This window comes from Heliangelus exortis, chromosome 8 (assembly GCF_036169615.1).
Source record: "Heliangelus exortis chromosome 8, bHelExo1.hap1, whole genome shotgun sequence".
NCBI lineage: Eukaryota > Metazoa > Chordata > Aves > Apodiformes > Trochilidae > Heliangelus > Heliangelus exortis.
In genome coordinates, this window is record NC_092429.1 from 10,731,953 (window position 1) to 10,749,152 (window position 17,200).

General features: G+C 37.1%; 1 protein-coding gene across 31 annotated transcripts in view; it reads right to left on the minus strand.

The window, feature by feature from the left end:
• The window catches only part of ST3GAL3 (ST3 beta-galactoside alpha-2,3-sialyltransferase 3), a 190,386-nt gene that overhangs the window by 107,292 nt on the left and 65,894 nt on the right, over positions 1-17,200 (minus strand). For 22 of the 31 annotated variants that reach the window (XM_071750348.1, XM_071750374.1, XM_071750355.1 and 19 more), the window contains one exon: positions 3,063-3,155. The exons of the other annotated variants lie outside the window; for them this stretch is intronic. In XM_071750348.1, the coding sequence (XP_071606449.1) occupies positions 3,063-3,155 (93 nt within the window). The remainder of the gene's footprint in view (positions 1-3,062; positions 3,156-17,200) is intronic. 31 annotated transcript variants of the gene reach the window in all.

Sequence of the window (17,200 nt, forward strand, 5' to 3'; positions counted from 1 at the left end):
ACTTGCCAAACTTGCTCTTTCCTATTGTCCTCACTTGGATACAACCCCTGTTTCAGAAAGATGACTTATTTCTAGGAGCCTTGTTTACTTTTCTGTTTAAGCAAGTCTTTGTCCACTTTTGTAGCTTTCCATCAGTCTCCTAATTCCCCTCTCTTCTTGGATTCCACCATCAAAACTGGACAGAATACTCTAGAAGTCTTCGATTGTGAGATGGGGGTTGGGTTTTTAATTTAAAATCAGTGCTACACATAAAATTTCTAAACTTATATTTAAATGTATGAACCTGAAAGAGCATTTCAGCTAGGATATTTTGTTGAGATTACATGAAGCTTTCTCTGTGTCACTTCCAAGACAGAGTTTTTCTATCTTGAAGGTATAATCTGCATTTGTTCCTCCCAGATGTCTTATTTCATATTGGATATATTAACTTACATTTTGTTGGACTGTGGCCATTTAAATCAGGCAGCCCAGATTGTTCTCTAAAAGTAACCAGTCCTTTATTTAGAATTCTCCAGTAAGAGTATTACCTGCACACTTAACCTAGGATGTTTTTCTAGCTAGGATTATTAATGAAGGCATTGCTAGAATTAAAGCTGATCTAACTAGGACCTCATTAAGAAATAAACCTGTTTAGTCTTTCCTTACCAGCAACCACATTTTGAGGTTTCTTAGGGCCTTGGCTCTTTAATCCATCTACTGCTCACTTACACTTAGTAATGTTTGAAGTCACATTTTTACCACTGAAGAAGAACTCACCAAGAAGAGCTACATCCTCTGAAAAAATATTTATTCTATCTCGACTATTTCCATCATATTTTGCCTATTTACATTTAGAATTGCACTAAAAAGCCAGGAACCTTTAGAATGGGAAAACATTTACTCATTTTATTCATGCTTGAAAACAGCCAAACCAACTTTACCCAAATAATAAAAAAACTCAACAAAAACACACATTTTATGGTGAAGACCAAGGCTGAAAAATGTCAGCCGCAGAGATGATGTTTTCCTCGTAATGTGAGTAACTGAAAACAAAACCTAGAATAAAACAGATCATGCAGCTTAAATTCTTAAATCAGCAGGTAAGCTCATTTGGCTTTAAGAGTTCTAAATATATTACATTATGATACCTGGTCTGGTAATACTAACTTTGCATAGTTCTGTGACTATGAGACACGTTTCAAAAGAGAAAGACTGAAGTGTAGCATGGAATTCTCTGCAGAACTATTGGTCAGCCATCCTTACACCAAACCTAGGTGAAATCATGAAGTGTTTGACACTGAATTCAATTAATAAAATATTTTTTAAAAATCCTGGAAAAAAAATGTCAGCCTTAGTAATATTTAAGGTTTGACTGAAGCTAAATAGAAATCACCAGTGAGATTGTCTTTGGAACTAAGATACGATTTTTCATTGCATGAACAATACAGCAACCTCCTAGTTAGAGAAGAGACAAGTTACTACCACTTTGCATGGTATTAATTCAGTGCAGTTACCTACTGGGAGAAGGTGACTGAACAGCAATCTGTAAGTAATTACTAGTAAAAAACCCTCCTTCTTGAAGCCAAAGTCTTAAATAAATTTAAAAGTAAAATTATATTAATTTTTTTGCAGCAATGAAATTATCCATAGGAATAATGTAGCACATCATTATCAGATTCTTCATCAACTGGTATCTTTAAGTCAAGCCAACTTGCCTGTAATCCATGATGAATTTACTGAAAGAAAACATCATGTCCTGTGTCATGAAACAAACCAAGCTAAGGGAACACTATCGGTATTTTTCTGCCTTAATAACCATACTAAACAATCTCCTTTCTTCAGTGTATACAACTGATCTCAAGAATCAATGTTACAACAGCCATACATTGGAAAGGGCAGTTAGGTTTAAGCTGTATAAAGAAAGGAAGGCTTTAGCTTGAGTCATCTTCCTACAGTTACATTATCTTATATTCTTTTTCTCCACTATTTACATTTCGTATGTGTAAACAAATGCAAAAAACTCAGGAAGTTCCTAAAGGAGGAGAATTATAATATATTTTCAGTTCTAATATTTATTTATATTTTAAGTTCCAAAATTCACACAAAATACAATACTGACAATTGTTTGTTTTACACTGGTGTTGAAGAACATAGTCTCAATACTTAGTATTTTGTTTTTAAGTCCTTACTGTAGTATCTGCTGGTTACAAGACAATGTCAGTTTTTTACTTTTAAAGGTTGCGGATACCATGTTTGCAATAAAACAAAGAAAGATGTTACCAGTTTCAAGTATGGCCCGAAGGCCATGGTGACCAAACCTAACATCTGTACAAGCAAGTCAAAGAAATTCTCTCCTCAAAAGAAATAAAGTGTATCTTTTAGAAAAGTACCAGTTGCATTAAAAAGTCCACAACCTCTTCTGCCAAAGATATCACTGCACTACAGCATCTTTTCCACATGAATTACAAGCTTGTACAAAGGTCATGTAACTATTCAGTAACATTTTCCATTCAATGAACCAAACTGAGATCCTTGAGCCTCAACTGTATACTGAGTCTTGCCAAGCTATCTTCTGAACTGCCTTCCAGCAACTCTACAAACTCCTTGAAAACAAAAGCCACATGGTGCATTCAAGAAAGCCCTAAGCCAAACTTCAATGTTTTGTCTGATCTGTTAAAATTACATTCCCCATTTCCGAGAGCTATCAAACAGTCTTGCAACTTTCAAAAAGAAAAAAATGACCCCACTGTACTACTCCACACTTCGTGACTTAACCTTCCCAAGGATTGCATCATATGGTCCCAGCAGTGAGTTTCACCACATCTCTATCATGCACTGAAAATATAATTTCTGTTAATAAACCTCTTTACTCTTTGAGCAGACTCCTGGTAAGACTAAATCAGTTAAGACATTGCCACTGACTGCTCAAATAGCCTGGAATTTAAACACTCGTCTTCCCTTCAACCAACCAAGTGACAGACTAATGACACTTTTCAAGACACCCTTTGCAGATCATTCACCTTGAAGAATGAAAAGTCATCAGGGGAAGAGGGAACAAAACAACCAGTCAAGTAATTACTTACTTTGGAAAGATGACAGTCATGAGCGCTGATGCATAACCAGGCTTGCACACTCCCTCAGAGAAATTTGCATACTTTGATGCCAATTCTGGTGGCCTGAGAAAAAAATAATTAGAGGGTCATGACTTTCTTGGCTATGAATTGACTTTTGAAATTATCCAGGTTATTTTTTTCCTTATAGCTTTATAAAAAATAGCCATGAGGAATAATAGGAAACATGGACAGTTATTTACTTGTTGTAATGTAGCATCACAGGAGAACAACAAAGTATAGGGTTGAAGATATCTGAAATACTACTAAAATACACTAAAGTACTACTTCTGCTGCAAGATTTTAATACCTAGGAACACAAAGCATGGAAGAAAATTATCAAGGTACCATTTTAGACTTCAACCTTTCAGAAAGAAGAAAACAAGAAGTACGCTTTGCTTTGATTATTTTTCTAAAGTATAAGCAAAGTTAAAATTATAGAAAAGTATTATTTAAAGTAATACTCAGAAGAGATACCTTTCAAGCATTCGAAATAAACTGCTGAGCAGTTCTGACAGGCTGTCATCAAGGGATGCTTGGTTTCAGCATTTGGAACAGATGATATTGCTGCTTTCTGCTGACATGTGTCTTAATTCAGCTTGCCTAGTGATTTCAGGGCCAAATTCAGAATACTGCTTTTTTTTTTTTTCATTTAGTTTTTGTACAGAAACAAGATTAGCAACACAAAAAAAGATACATAAGTCCAGTACATACTTTAACCATAGATCTACTCAGTGACCTGGAAAACACTATTTTATTTCTGTCCCTACTCACCTCCTGCAAAATCTTTAGTCATTTATTTCAAGAAAACATTATAAAGGTTAACTCACTTATGTTTTGAAAGTGACATTAACAGGTGTTAACTACTGCAAAGAGTCAATTGATAATATCACAGATTCACAGAACTGTCATGGTTGGAAAAGACCTCTAGGATCACCAAGTCACGAACAGTCAACCCCTCAACAAAAAAAAAAAAAAAAAAAAATCAAATCACAATTTCACTAGAGCATGTCCTGAAGTGCCTCATTTACATGGGTTTTAAATAATTCCAGGAACAGTGACTCCACCACCTCTCTGGGCAGGCTGTTCCATTGCCTAACTACTCTCTGTAAAGAAATTCTTCCTCACATCTAGCCTAAACTTACCCTGAAGCAATTTCAGCCAATTTCCTCTAGTTCTATGGTTATTTATTTAGAAAAAAGAGGCCAACACCCACCTCCCAAGAACCTCCTTTCAAGTTGTCACAGAAAGCAATAAGGTCTCCTCTCAGTCTCCTCCAGACTAAATGATCCCAGTCCCCTCAGTCTCTCCTCACAGGGCTCGTTCTCCAAACCCTTCATCACCTTGGTTGCTCTTCCATGAACTCACTCCAGCAGCTCAATGTCTTCCTTATAGTGAAAGGGCCCAGAACTGAACTCAACACTCCAGATGCAGCCTCACCAGTGCCAAGTACTCGGGCATGATCACTCCACTTCTCCTACTGGCCACACCATTCCTGATATAAGCCAGGATGCTGTTGGCCTTCTGGGAAGGCCACCTGGGAACACTGCTGGCCCATATTCAGCCAGGTGTTGACCAATATCTCCAAGGTCCTTTCCCACTGGGCAGCTTTCTAGTCACTCTTCCCTAAGAAACACTGTATTTGCTACACCATTTTGTTAGTAGTACACAAGTAATGAAAGGGTTTTTCCCCTACAGATTAACACTATGAGACAAATGAAGGTGATAATACAGACCAGCAGAAATATCCACAAAAACAGGTATGAAGAGTTCATTATCACAACCATGCTTTCTTTTTCAGGAGTCATCAACATGTACATTACCAATAACAGGTGTACTAGAAAACTACTGCTAAAGGTAATGAGTGTGTATTCAGAGTTTCAAGTCACTGGATGCCTGAGCTAGGTACTAGAGGTACCAGGTACTAGAGGGCTTGTGATCAGCGGTGCAAAAAAAACCCTGGCTGCCAAAATTATCTATCTGAATGACAGTAACTGCCATGCTGAACTGGTAGTAACTATTCTTCTTGTACTGGTGCCTGGGGTGACTTTCAAGGTGATCACTAGACAGCTGCAACTAAAGATGAAGAACTGATGATGAAGAGATGGAACAGTTAATTTTACAATTAGCTGCAGAGCTCTTAAAAGAATAGCATTTAGTTCTGCTTAATAAAAATCTAAACCTTCAACAGCTGGAAAATGAAGTCAGCTGGAGAAAATAAAAGAATTATTGCAAGTATTTAATTTCTTCAGACCATTGCAAATAAAAAGCACCAGAAAAAGCTTAACAAATTCCAACTCTGCTAGCTTTGGTCAAAACAACTAATATTTTACCATCACAATTCCTCATCTATAGGATAGCAGGTCTATTTACACTGTCAATTATTTACAGCAAAGTTTAGATTTCTCTAAATATATTCTAAAGATATGGAGGGATAGATACAGGTATAACATTGCCTAGCCCAATCCAAGCCCACAAGATTGATTTCTATAGGTGGCATTATAACACATATTTCTAAATGAGAGAGAATGACAAAGAATCTAAGACATGACCATTTAGAAGTTTGAATCCTAAGGGCTTGCACCAAATGATTTGTTTTCTGACTCTCTATAGACGTAGGCACAGGAAGAACAGCCTGTTGCTGACAAAACAGGTTTTGATGGTGCTAAAATATATCCCCTTCGGGCACAGTCAAAAGGGAGAGCAGGGTGTACAAACCACAGCTTGTTGCAGCATTTCAGATATGAAGAAATGTGGGAAATCATAACCTTTATCAAGTGAACTCAAGTGTTGCTGCATTTTTATTGTTTAAGCAACCTACAGAAACCCCATCTTCAAAAACAAGTAGAAAGCAACTGGAATTTATCTGCAGCCACCACGGGAGTGAGTCATTGCTGGCAAACTTGTATAACTATTTCAACAGTAGGCTTTTCTCAAATGACCTCAGTGGTCACACAAAATATCTTGCGCCGCAAACAGAGGCATTTTTCTCTTTTCTGATTTAATGGTGCTTTCATTATCAAATTAAAATGTCACTCAGATGCCCATCATGGTGTTTCTGCAAAAGAACAGTAGGCTGAAACCCCCATGCCTTTGGGTTGCACAGAATGCCAATCAGAGCTGGGCACTGATGGTGGAACTGTCAATTACAGAACACACAGATACTCAGAGCTGCTGAAGCCTGAGGGCCCGAGCTGTTAACATTTCCTGGATGTGATGAAGTTCATGATCCAGAGTGCCAGAGGCAGAACAATTCTCGTATACCAATTGTAGCTGCCATCTCATACCATCCAATATTTGCTTATCTCCCTCCTTCTAGCCACATATGGAGCCAGAACACTACAGAAAACTAGAAATGGGTGCTCTTCATTTCCAGTCCATCTAGGGGCATGTTTTATTTGTTTGATTTCTTCAGATTACACACTGTACACTGTCATTGCCAGCATGCTCTTACCGATAAGCCTACATTAAGTGTTAACTCAAAGCAAAACATTTTTAGTAATGCTGGATACATCATTACTTGCTGCCTCCCATTCTGCTACCTCATGAAGCTATCCAAGCAAACATCATTTTAGATATATGAATTCACTTTGTGGGTTTTTTCACAAATCTTGCAGAGACTGCCCTTCCACAAACCAGACTGCAAAAGATCCTGCATGTAGCATCCCATATAGAACTACACATTTTTCAAACAAACCCAGCTTTGTAAAACTGTAGTGTTATTAGCAGGTACACAGTTCTCCAACAAAAGTGTATGCAGAACTGAAGTGTATGAATAAGCATCTCCTTCGTATCTGGTAACTGTACCTATTACACTGCTGCATATGTTGCTACTTCTTTGATTATGTGTCTTATTTCCAGATGGGATGATTAAAGAAAGTACATTCTGCAAAGACTGCCTGACAAATTACCAAAACATGGTGCACAGCATTACTAGAGCTAAAATTGGGAGTCTTTTTTTTATAATCCTGAATGCTGCTTACTACAGATGGATCAAGAACTATGTACCAAACCAAACAACATTATTTTCTTAGTACTTCACTAGTAAATAGCTTCATCTCTCTGGCTCCATTACTGTGCCTGGAATCCAAGGATCACACAGAAAGCTGTTGTGGTAAGCCTGCCAGGGCTGTCATCACTGTTATGGCACGAAAGTGAAAATCTCCTTTACATCTTCCAGGTCCAAATACATCTATATCAGAAAAACCTGATTCTTAAGCTCCAGGTTACACTGAGAGCATCAATTGGGCTGAGGTAGTGAAAAAGCCAGTGGAGACAGCAGAAAGGATATAAGTGGATGACACTGTGGACTCTTAAATTTTGTTCAGATTTTATACAGGAAGAACTCAGTAAGATAATAAATTTATCCAGAATAAATGAGAGAGACAATTCATATTCAGTAACTGTAAACATCTGCAGTTTTTAAACAACTATCTGCATGAGGATGAAGTTAAAGAAAGTAACTGGCTTATCCAACTAAAAAGAAAATGCATTTTTGCTTTTTTGTTTTGATGTTTATGAGACTTAGCACACATCCTGAATTGTTAAGATTGTCTGTGCTTCTCCACACTGTTTTGTGGACATCAATCTTAAGAAAATTTCACAATTTGGATAAGTTAAAAATCCAGCTGCTTTCAGAGGATTTAGAAAGAGTAACAAGATTTTTCCTTCTGCTTGCATTTGTCAGATGTGTGTCTTCTTTTAATTTCAAACATGAAAGTGTCACCATGGTTAAATCCTTCATCATGTCTTGATCAGGGTCAGCATGTCATCCTCATAGAGTTGGAATCTAAATCCATTTAAAATAAAATAAAAAAAAAAAGTTAGTAGCACAAATTCAGTGCTCGGACTAGTGAAAAAAATGTCTTCAACTCAGCTCATATAACTGAATATTACAAAATCTACTTTGCCTTCTACAGGGAATTTAAATTTTAGATTGTAAAAATCGAAAAACTTCATCTGCTTGAGATGTTACTTGAGTAACTCTTGATGTTCCTCTTCACACAAAACATATGTACTCATACATTTCTGAAACAAGGAAAAGGAGTTCTTTGGCAACATGCTCTCTGTGATGAACCTTGCCTTGGGGTTTCCTTCTCTTGAGTCTTATATACTATACAGCAGCTGTACAAAGTGTATGACAGGATACCAGAAGAATGAAAAGGAGATGTGATGAGAACATGCCATGAAAGGCACATAGTGTGGATTTTATGAAGAAATAATGAAATAATATGAGCAAGCAATTTGGAGGAGCAAAAATAATAATAATAATAAAAAAAATCAAAGCAGTTAATGCTGAGACCCCATATCTACACCAGAGTATTTTATTTTAGATAAGACTTTTGGGCCAGATGTATCCATCACATATATTAAAAGGCATTTTTTAGCCTCCTAGAATAAAGCTGTTGATTTAGCTTCCCCCAACCAAGCCCAGGACTACATTTCAATCAGCATACAGAAACAACTATGGGATTTGCTTCAAAATTGCAGGACGGCTCCAAATAAGACACTCATGAAGACACAACCAAAGTTGATAGGGTGTACATTTAATTAAAATCAAAAGGCACCAGATTTTTTAACGGTATTTGGTTTATAACTCACTTATAGCCTAATAAATAAACAGCTTCCAGTCCTCAATATGCTTTTTTCATAGTATTTCATAAGTTTGTAAAGCAATAAATCCCACCTGAAGGGGAAAATCCCTGAAATAAAACCATATATCAGCCCTCCCTTCCCAATGGGAAAGAACTTGTAATAAAAGAGACAGATGAGATAACTGTCCCACCAACTCTCCCCTTCATTACAGACTGTCAGCCTCACAGCAAATGCTATCAATTCACTTAAAGGCATGGGAGGCCACCTTCAGTACGTCTGGCAAGGCAGCTCTTCTACTAACCTCCAGTTGCTGCTGTTGAGTCAAAGGAAGAGAAGTCATTAACAACAGAGGTCACTAAGAACAAGAGCAGCCTTCACCTACGTAACACTTGATTCCCACACACAAGTAACAGCAAGGGACTGAAAAAACGTACTTGCACATCTGACTTTCTAAGTAGAGTCATGATCATCACATCGTTCTGCCAGGCAGAATCTCCTTGAGTGCAAGACACCAGGGGAACAAGATGACACAATTCACCCTCCTCTTGGTAAGCAGATGGAGCTCTGCGTTCAGCAGCGAAGCACGGGGCAGGACAGACTGAGACAGATGTTTAAGGAACTCTGGGTGCAGTTCTGTTCCAAAGTTCCAAACTATGGTTCAAAGAATCATGTGGCCTGATCATGTGATATTTGCTATTATTCTAGTTCCAGCTGAAGAAAAACTAAACAATGAGGAGACAGAAAGAGGAGGAAAATGCTTACACTGACAGAGACAGGAAGTGCATCTATGGCACTACAGCCAGCTAAGGAGATGTAAATATTTTCAAACGTTGCTTCAGTATGTAAGCAAATCCCTCAAGGATATTGTATGACCAACTAGGAGGAGAGAAGGTTCAAACCCCTCTTTCTAAAAAGATATGATGCATGTTAAAAAAATGTCCTGTTCTGCTTCTCCACCAAAACCGTGGCTTCTCATGAAACTAATTTCTTAACAGCGAAGATAATCAACACATACTTTATTTATTTGGACTACTCAAAAACACCAGCTGAAGAAGATTACATTACAGTAAACTGGCCTGAGAAAACACAGTTTTAAAAGTATGAATGAAGTCATGACACGAAGTCAGCGCCTACCCTTTGGGAACTGCCCACTGGACAGAGTAGCACTGATGGCTGAAACGCACTAACACTGGCAATGCCATTCACTTTTTGTGACATGTTGTCTTTGTAAAAACAAGCTGAAGAGGTTTCCATCCACAAAACAGCAGGAGGAACCTACTTCCTTTCTAAGCTGGTCTTTAAAAAAAAAACAACAAACTAAACAAAAAACAACAAAACCAAACAAAAAAAAGCCCCAAAACAAAACCAAACAAAAAACCCAAACAAATAAACAAAACAACAAACAAACAAACAAAAAACCCCATAAAACCTCCACAAAAACCAAACATTCAAATCTTAGAATTAGACCACTAGGCAGAAGAAAGAATTTCAGATTAGTCTTAACAGCAATAAATGCATAAATGTCTCAAGAAACACAGCTAAAAGTGATCTCTGCATCAGAAAGGCCGATAGCACTGTACTGTCTCTTCTAGGTCACTGAATTTAACAATACTATCTGGAGCTTCTCAATTAATCACCTTTTATCAACTCTTTAAAAAGTGTTGGGATCATTGTGGACAAAAGTATCAGAATTTGTCAAGTTAGAAAGTTTTTGTTTGTTTAAATAAGTAAAAAAATTAGCTAAATACTGAGTTTGTAAAACCAGATTCAAATGATGCAAAAAAAGATCCAAGATCAGTCCATGGCACATTTTTCGTGACTTCATGTGCATATTACTCCAAGAACTGAGTAATATCCTTGATATCCTTTGGTTTATACAAACTTTCCCCTTTTTAAAAAAAATTCTTTGTTTGTTACAGATTACATTTGAGACTAGTGGCAGAGAGAAAAAGCAGAATTGTGTTCAAATAAACACAGATAAGGAGTAAAGAAAACAACCCATTTGATGGTTCGTGTTTTTAAAGAAAGGTGGAAGTAGAAAACAATTGGCTGAAATACCAATGGTTAGACTAAACAAGAAGCAAGAAATATAGAAATTTTCTTTTCACAGAAGACAGATGTTTACCAAAGCAATAAAAAAAACAGGAAAAAAAAAAACAGAAAAAAAAAAAAAAAAACCAGAAAAAAACCATGACTGTTCCTTGAGTTTTTGATAATTTATTAAACTTTGAATATAGAAACCTGTTAGGATGAAGTAACTTTCTGATAATAAATGTATTTCCTGACTGTGTATTATTGGACTTCAATCTATCCTAGTTTCCATAGACCCGAAATTTCTAGTTCCCATCCTCAGTAATAAGTATCATCATTCTGGTTTTACCCATAAGAAAAAAGGATGATGAAATGGAGGACTGACAGTTTTTTGGACTGTGTTAGGACTCACTTAGTAGTCAAGAAAAACTCCCTCAATTGGGATTCCTATCTGATCCACTTTCTGAAAGAGCTGTCTAAAGAACATCTAATTAAAATCTATTTTCCCAAAGTCAGAAATAATAATGCTCTCTATATTAGAATATGTAATCCTCAACATTTGAAAAAATGAAGTATTGACTCTGTTTAAACACCTTTCAAAACTCACTGTTAGCACAACAGCCATAAAAAGTGAGTTTAATTAGAAGTTTGATGGGAAATAAACCACTCACCTATCACTTTTTTTTTTTTTTTTGCCAAATGAAGGAATGCAAGAAGATAAATTGAAATGTCATTATTTTGTTGCTGTAACCCTCAAGTCTTCATCACCAACCCTCATCTGTTACATCTACAAATGGGCAATGCTTTCTTTGGACTGGGAACACTGTTTTTCTATTTGTAGTGTAATGAATCTAGCAGTGTAGGTCCAGGGGAGACAAAGCAGTGGTACAGAATTGAGAATAAATAATTCAGCTCAACTAGAATCCAGGAATCCTCTGCTCAGACTGGTAGTAATTGGCACATCTGAAAACAAAAGTTCACCACCAAAGACTACAAATGTGGGGCAAAAATATCAGCTAAAAATTACTGAAGCATCATAGCTGAAATTAGGTGTAGTATCCTTCTGTAGCGGATACTACAGTTTAGCAGATCTGGGTGTCAAAATCCACTGCTTAGGAATTTTGAATACCAGATGAGAAAAATCAGTTACACTAAGGTTTTATTCACCAAATCTTCCTTCTTAAAAATGTATTTCATTTCATTGAAATGAACACTGCCAGGTGATGGAACACTTCATTTCAGAGAAACTCAAGTGTTTAGGTAGCTGTGAAAGCATACAGAATGCTATGAAAAAGATCTGTGGTGATTTATTTGTCACTATTTTCCATATCATCAGAACATCAACAAAAATTATCCTAAACACGGTAAAACTCTGACAAAAGGAAGCACTATTTTCATGTAATATGCAGTTAATCACTAGATTACTTTATGTCAATATGTTATAGAAGCCAGATGTACAGATGGGATCAAGGTGTAACAGCATCCCCAACTTGGGAATACCTAAACTTCCTCTCCTCAGCAGCTGGAGAATGACACTGCAAAAAGGTCTGTTTCACACTGGTGTATTTTTCTTCTTCCCTAAACAATTTGAAATAAGACATTGGGAAACCTTGGTTCAGCCAATTTTATTTTCCCACTATGGAAGTTCAATGTTTTCTGCTGCAGGAGCAGACCTATTGCACAAAAGCTGGCAGAGACCAAATCTTAGGGGAATAAATCCCACTTGGAAAAATCTCTCGGCTACCGGATAGCAAATCTTCAACAAGAATAGCTCACACCACCTTCCCTTTAAAGTTTCTTTGGTAACTTTGCAGTGTAAGGATAACAAAGGCTACCCTTCAACCTTATCTTTGGAAGATGTGGACAGCCTGTGAAGGAATAACAATTTCCGTCCTCCTAATCAAAGAAAAAGATGACTCTGGATATGTCAAGGGCTTTAGGCTTGGTTTGTTTTTGGTTTTGGGTTTTTTTTCTGCTGGGCTGGACTGAAATTGAGAGGAAAAAAAACACTGGTCAGTAAATAAATTGCATTAGATGATATGTAGAGGTGACCTCACAATTTGGGAATGTGTTTTAACAGTAGTTTTACAAAATGCTGTTTACAGTCATGAGGCTCTGAATTCTTCTCACTCTTCTTTCTGAAGTAGTCAAAAAAAGTCTTCACTGACCTGTAGTAGAGACAGATGTCATGAATTCAAATAGATGGCAACTAATCTAGCAAATACCACAGTGAAATCTTAAGAGGAAGGCTATATATTGGGAAAAAAATGTTTCTTCCACAAACCTTGCTGTAAATAACAGAGGTAACCCTGACCTTGAGGAACCCTTGCAGTGACTAAACATGCCCTTATGAAACTAACAAAAAACCAAACTTCTTTAGGGCAAATAATTAATAATACCCAGAACTGTTAACAGTAAGAACAGCTGCAGAGCCACCCAGATCAAAAACCTCTCCTGTTTACTCCATACATTGTTCTAGTGAATGTTATTCTGCTACGGTAATTTCTTTTTTTTTTCCTCACTTCAAAGAGCAGCTGCTTGTCTGAAAAGGCCATTGAACCAACATCCAAACTGCTATATGTAACCCTGATGAGTCAGAAAAAAGAATAAGGCTTGTCTCAAAGAACTGTGACCAGCCCAATTAATCAGACCTTTCTTCATCTACCAACATGCCTAACTTCTCTGAGCATCAGTCTACATCAGGAGAAGGTTATTAGTGGCTCTCTAAAAGACTCTATGCTGAACTGCTTTTCCAAGATGTTTGGTGTACAAGCCAAAGGAGAGTTCCAAGGCCTAGCACTGAAGTAGTTTTCACTTTTCAGCAGGACAACTCCTATCCTCATCTCCTGGTTAATTCATCAAAATATCAAATCTCCACAATCACACAAGCCTGGGTTCCATGATGATAAAATACTACTTTGATCTGGTACAGATCAGAATCCTTGAGTCAGTCAAAAGACACACCCACCTTCAGGGATTTCTGCCTTCAATTATGTATTAAAAAAAAAGAGGATGAAAAGGAGTAGAAGAAAGGTACTCAATGTTTTGAAGCTGTATAGCACACTGCTCACATTTCTCAGGTCCTCAAGATTAGTCCTTTTAAAGTGCTGGGTGAAGAAAAGTCTAAGTAGGAATAAAAAGGTCTGAAAACAAACAGAAGTATCCAAATTCATTCAGTATGTAAATCAGAAACATTTCTTTTGTTGGCTTTTAGGTTTACCCTTCTTTAATGAGCTGGAACAGATTGCATGGCAGACAAGGAATAAACAGCACCTACATGTTCTGTCAGTTTTCTATCCCTCCCTTTGTGGTCCTGATTCTTGTTGCTGAGAGCAGGACTGGGGCTGCAGCTAGTGTCAGGAAAAGCATTTCTGCCTGCTTTCCATTTCTGCTGAGAAAGAATCACATGGGCTTCTGTGTAACATATGAGTACAAAGTATCTCATAAAAGTTAATCTTTAATTGCATGATTTTCTCAAAAGCAAGTAGAGAAAGCCTCATCTGAGCCTCTGAATTAAATCCAAACATCCATAACCTCAAAAACATCTTAGAGCAACAACTGCTAAATAATTCCCCAACATGGCATGTGAGAGACAGCTGTAAGTAACCTTCCAGCTACCGTGGGACCTTCTTCATATTCTGTACACTGCAATGGGCACCACACAACACCAGCTCTCCTACCAGCCTTTGGGGTCCTTCAGAGTACTTTTCCAGTGCAGATTTGTCAAGGATGCTGGCAGCAACTTCCTGTTTCCTCAAGGGTAAGCATATTTTAAGTATATCAACCTGATCCACTATTACCTCGTCTTTTAGTCCCAGAAGAACTTTAAACAGTAAAATAAAGAAGCAAGACTTACAGTCACGTTTCCAGTCACAAACCCAGGAACAGAACAAATACAGTAAAATACACCTTTGGATTTTATTTAACAGGGCTCCCTCACTGCCTCTAGTTCCTCTAGCCTATCATCTTTGTAGGAAGCTAAAAATCATGTGTTCACAGCATCTCACTACCTGGAAGATCACCATCCTATCTTCTGCTAGGCACTTCTCACACACTGTAATAAGGCTTCTTGCTTTCTCTCAGCATAAATGAAATATTGTTTTCTTACCTAGTAGATTGAAACCACAGCTGTTAAAAGGATGTCTTTGTTTTACTGTCCTTTCCCAGCTTGTAAGAAATCTGTTACGTATTTTTTCCACCAAACTCCTCCCTGCCTTGGTGACCTACTATACATTCTTAAAGTTTATGTATGGCATTCTCAGCAACACTTTGATGTATCTGGTCATATTATGGCAATGGAGAAGACAAATTTAGGGGCAGACTGAGTAAAGTAAGCTGTTTCTTCCCATACAGCCCATTTAGAAAACTTCCTCACAGCCAGCTACAGAAAAATACAAATGAGGAGCTGACAACTGTGTCTAGATACCACAGCAAAAGTGTTCTTCAGAGTAAGCAACTGTTTCAGAGGCAGGCTTGAGAAACAGTGTTAAGTTTGCTTATTGGAATACACTTGATTCTCAGTCAACAATCAGGTAAGGATTCTCTAAAACATTTCCGAGGCTAACAAAAGGGAAGCAGATTTCTCTTTACAGCTGGAACGGCACTGGGCTGCAAGAAGTGATCTTCTGCAAGGCAGGTGCAAAGGAGTAAATGCTTGGTGATCACATACGCACCTTTGGGATTTCCAGCAGAGTAAACTCTTCAATCAGCTTAGTGATAAGCTCACAAATGCTTTGGTTCAGGACAGGCAGCAATAAATCACCTGTTTCCACAGTGTGTGTTGGTACTTCATTCATTATGACTAAGTACCATAAATACAATGATAAACACCAATGTTTTAACATAAGTACATATCAAAACCCGTGATCCCACAGAATGTCTAGGTCTTGCAGTAAAATGCGTAGCAAATTAGAACTAGAATGAGATTAAGTCCTTTGATAGCATTAACACAGTATTTCTAACCTCTTTAACTGAAGTTTTGGGAATGATCTGTGCTTATGTAGCCCAATCCACAAATTTCTGTAAATTATCCAGAGAGCAAGAGAGTCTTTGTAGAAGGATATTCAGTAACTAGAAACTTAAAAAGTTTACCAGGACAGAAGCTGACAAAAACTGAAGTAATTTGTCTCTAAGTTTTAGAACAGTTATCTGAAGGAAGAACATGAAGTGTGGCTTTTTACACGCTCTCCCAAGAAGGTAAAGCAACAGCAGGGCCCCATGTAATTTATGAGCTTATAGGCAATCCTTTAATTGTTTTTTGCTACTAAAGTAAATTTACTAAAGCAAATTCTGTGAATGCAACAACTGTATTTTTTTTTTTTACTTGAACAGTTAATAGAAACTTGTAACTTTAACACCTAGTAACCATGTCCATCCCAAAAAACAAACAACCATATAATTAGTTTAATGCTACTGTTGTGAAGAACTACAAAGTATGTACCACCTCACAGACACGGAGGGGAAAAAAAGGATAGAGACTTTTCTTCATAAGCTTCCCAGTTTTTATACAAGTAGTCTGGTTGGTTAAAAGAACACAAAATGTGCAAACCTAGTCCTAAGAGAAACATATCAAGAAATAAATCAACCTCACACATACCAGGCACCTTCATAGACATTCACTTGAAGAACAGGCCCACATAACAAGAAATGTTTCCACAATTTTTGGAACCATATGTATTACCATTTTTTTTTCATTTGGCCATTATGTTATTGTACTCAGAATCAAAAATGGGCTGGAAAGCTTGAGTCATTCCTTTTTGCTTTTAAAATACTTGCACACCAAATTTCTGCCAAGAAGATGAAGAACCCCTAGTGTTTGAAGTTTTATTAATAATCTCTAGCAGTCCAAAAAGTCCTCAGCTACTTCTTTAGAAATTCTTGCAAGAATGCTGTCCAGACATACCATTTCTAAGGTATCATAGGCACATAAACCTGGGTATATATATCTGCTGCTTGAGTTTTTGTTGCTGATATCAAGTACTTTTTTATCTCATCCAAACAGAAAAAAACTTCATGTATTTACTCCACTCTTCTACATTTTTTATAAACATATTATCACTCTTTTCCCTTACACTCTTGGTAAATCTGTTTTTCCATTAATGTTTCTCTCTTACAAAACTGAATTTGTCAGGGCAAACACTATAAAATTACTCCAAACAATGCCCAGCCATTCATATTTTTTGGTTTACATTCTTTTCCCATGTGGTTTAATTCATAATTATTTCCAGCCTCAGGAAACTGGCCTGTTTTAAAAGTACCAAACATAAGTTTTTTACTTTGTTTGCATTTAAAAAATCAAGTAATGAATGAGTTCTAAGCAGCCAGTAATTCTGAGTTCTACAGTCTTTATCTTTGTCATCAACTGAGATCGTGTCTAACACAGGAATCCCATATTAGGTCACAGAGACTGATGTGAGAAATCCTGATGAGAATTCCAAAGGCTCAAAATTGAAACTGAAATGAGCTAAGAGAGGGTGGCAGTTACA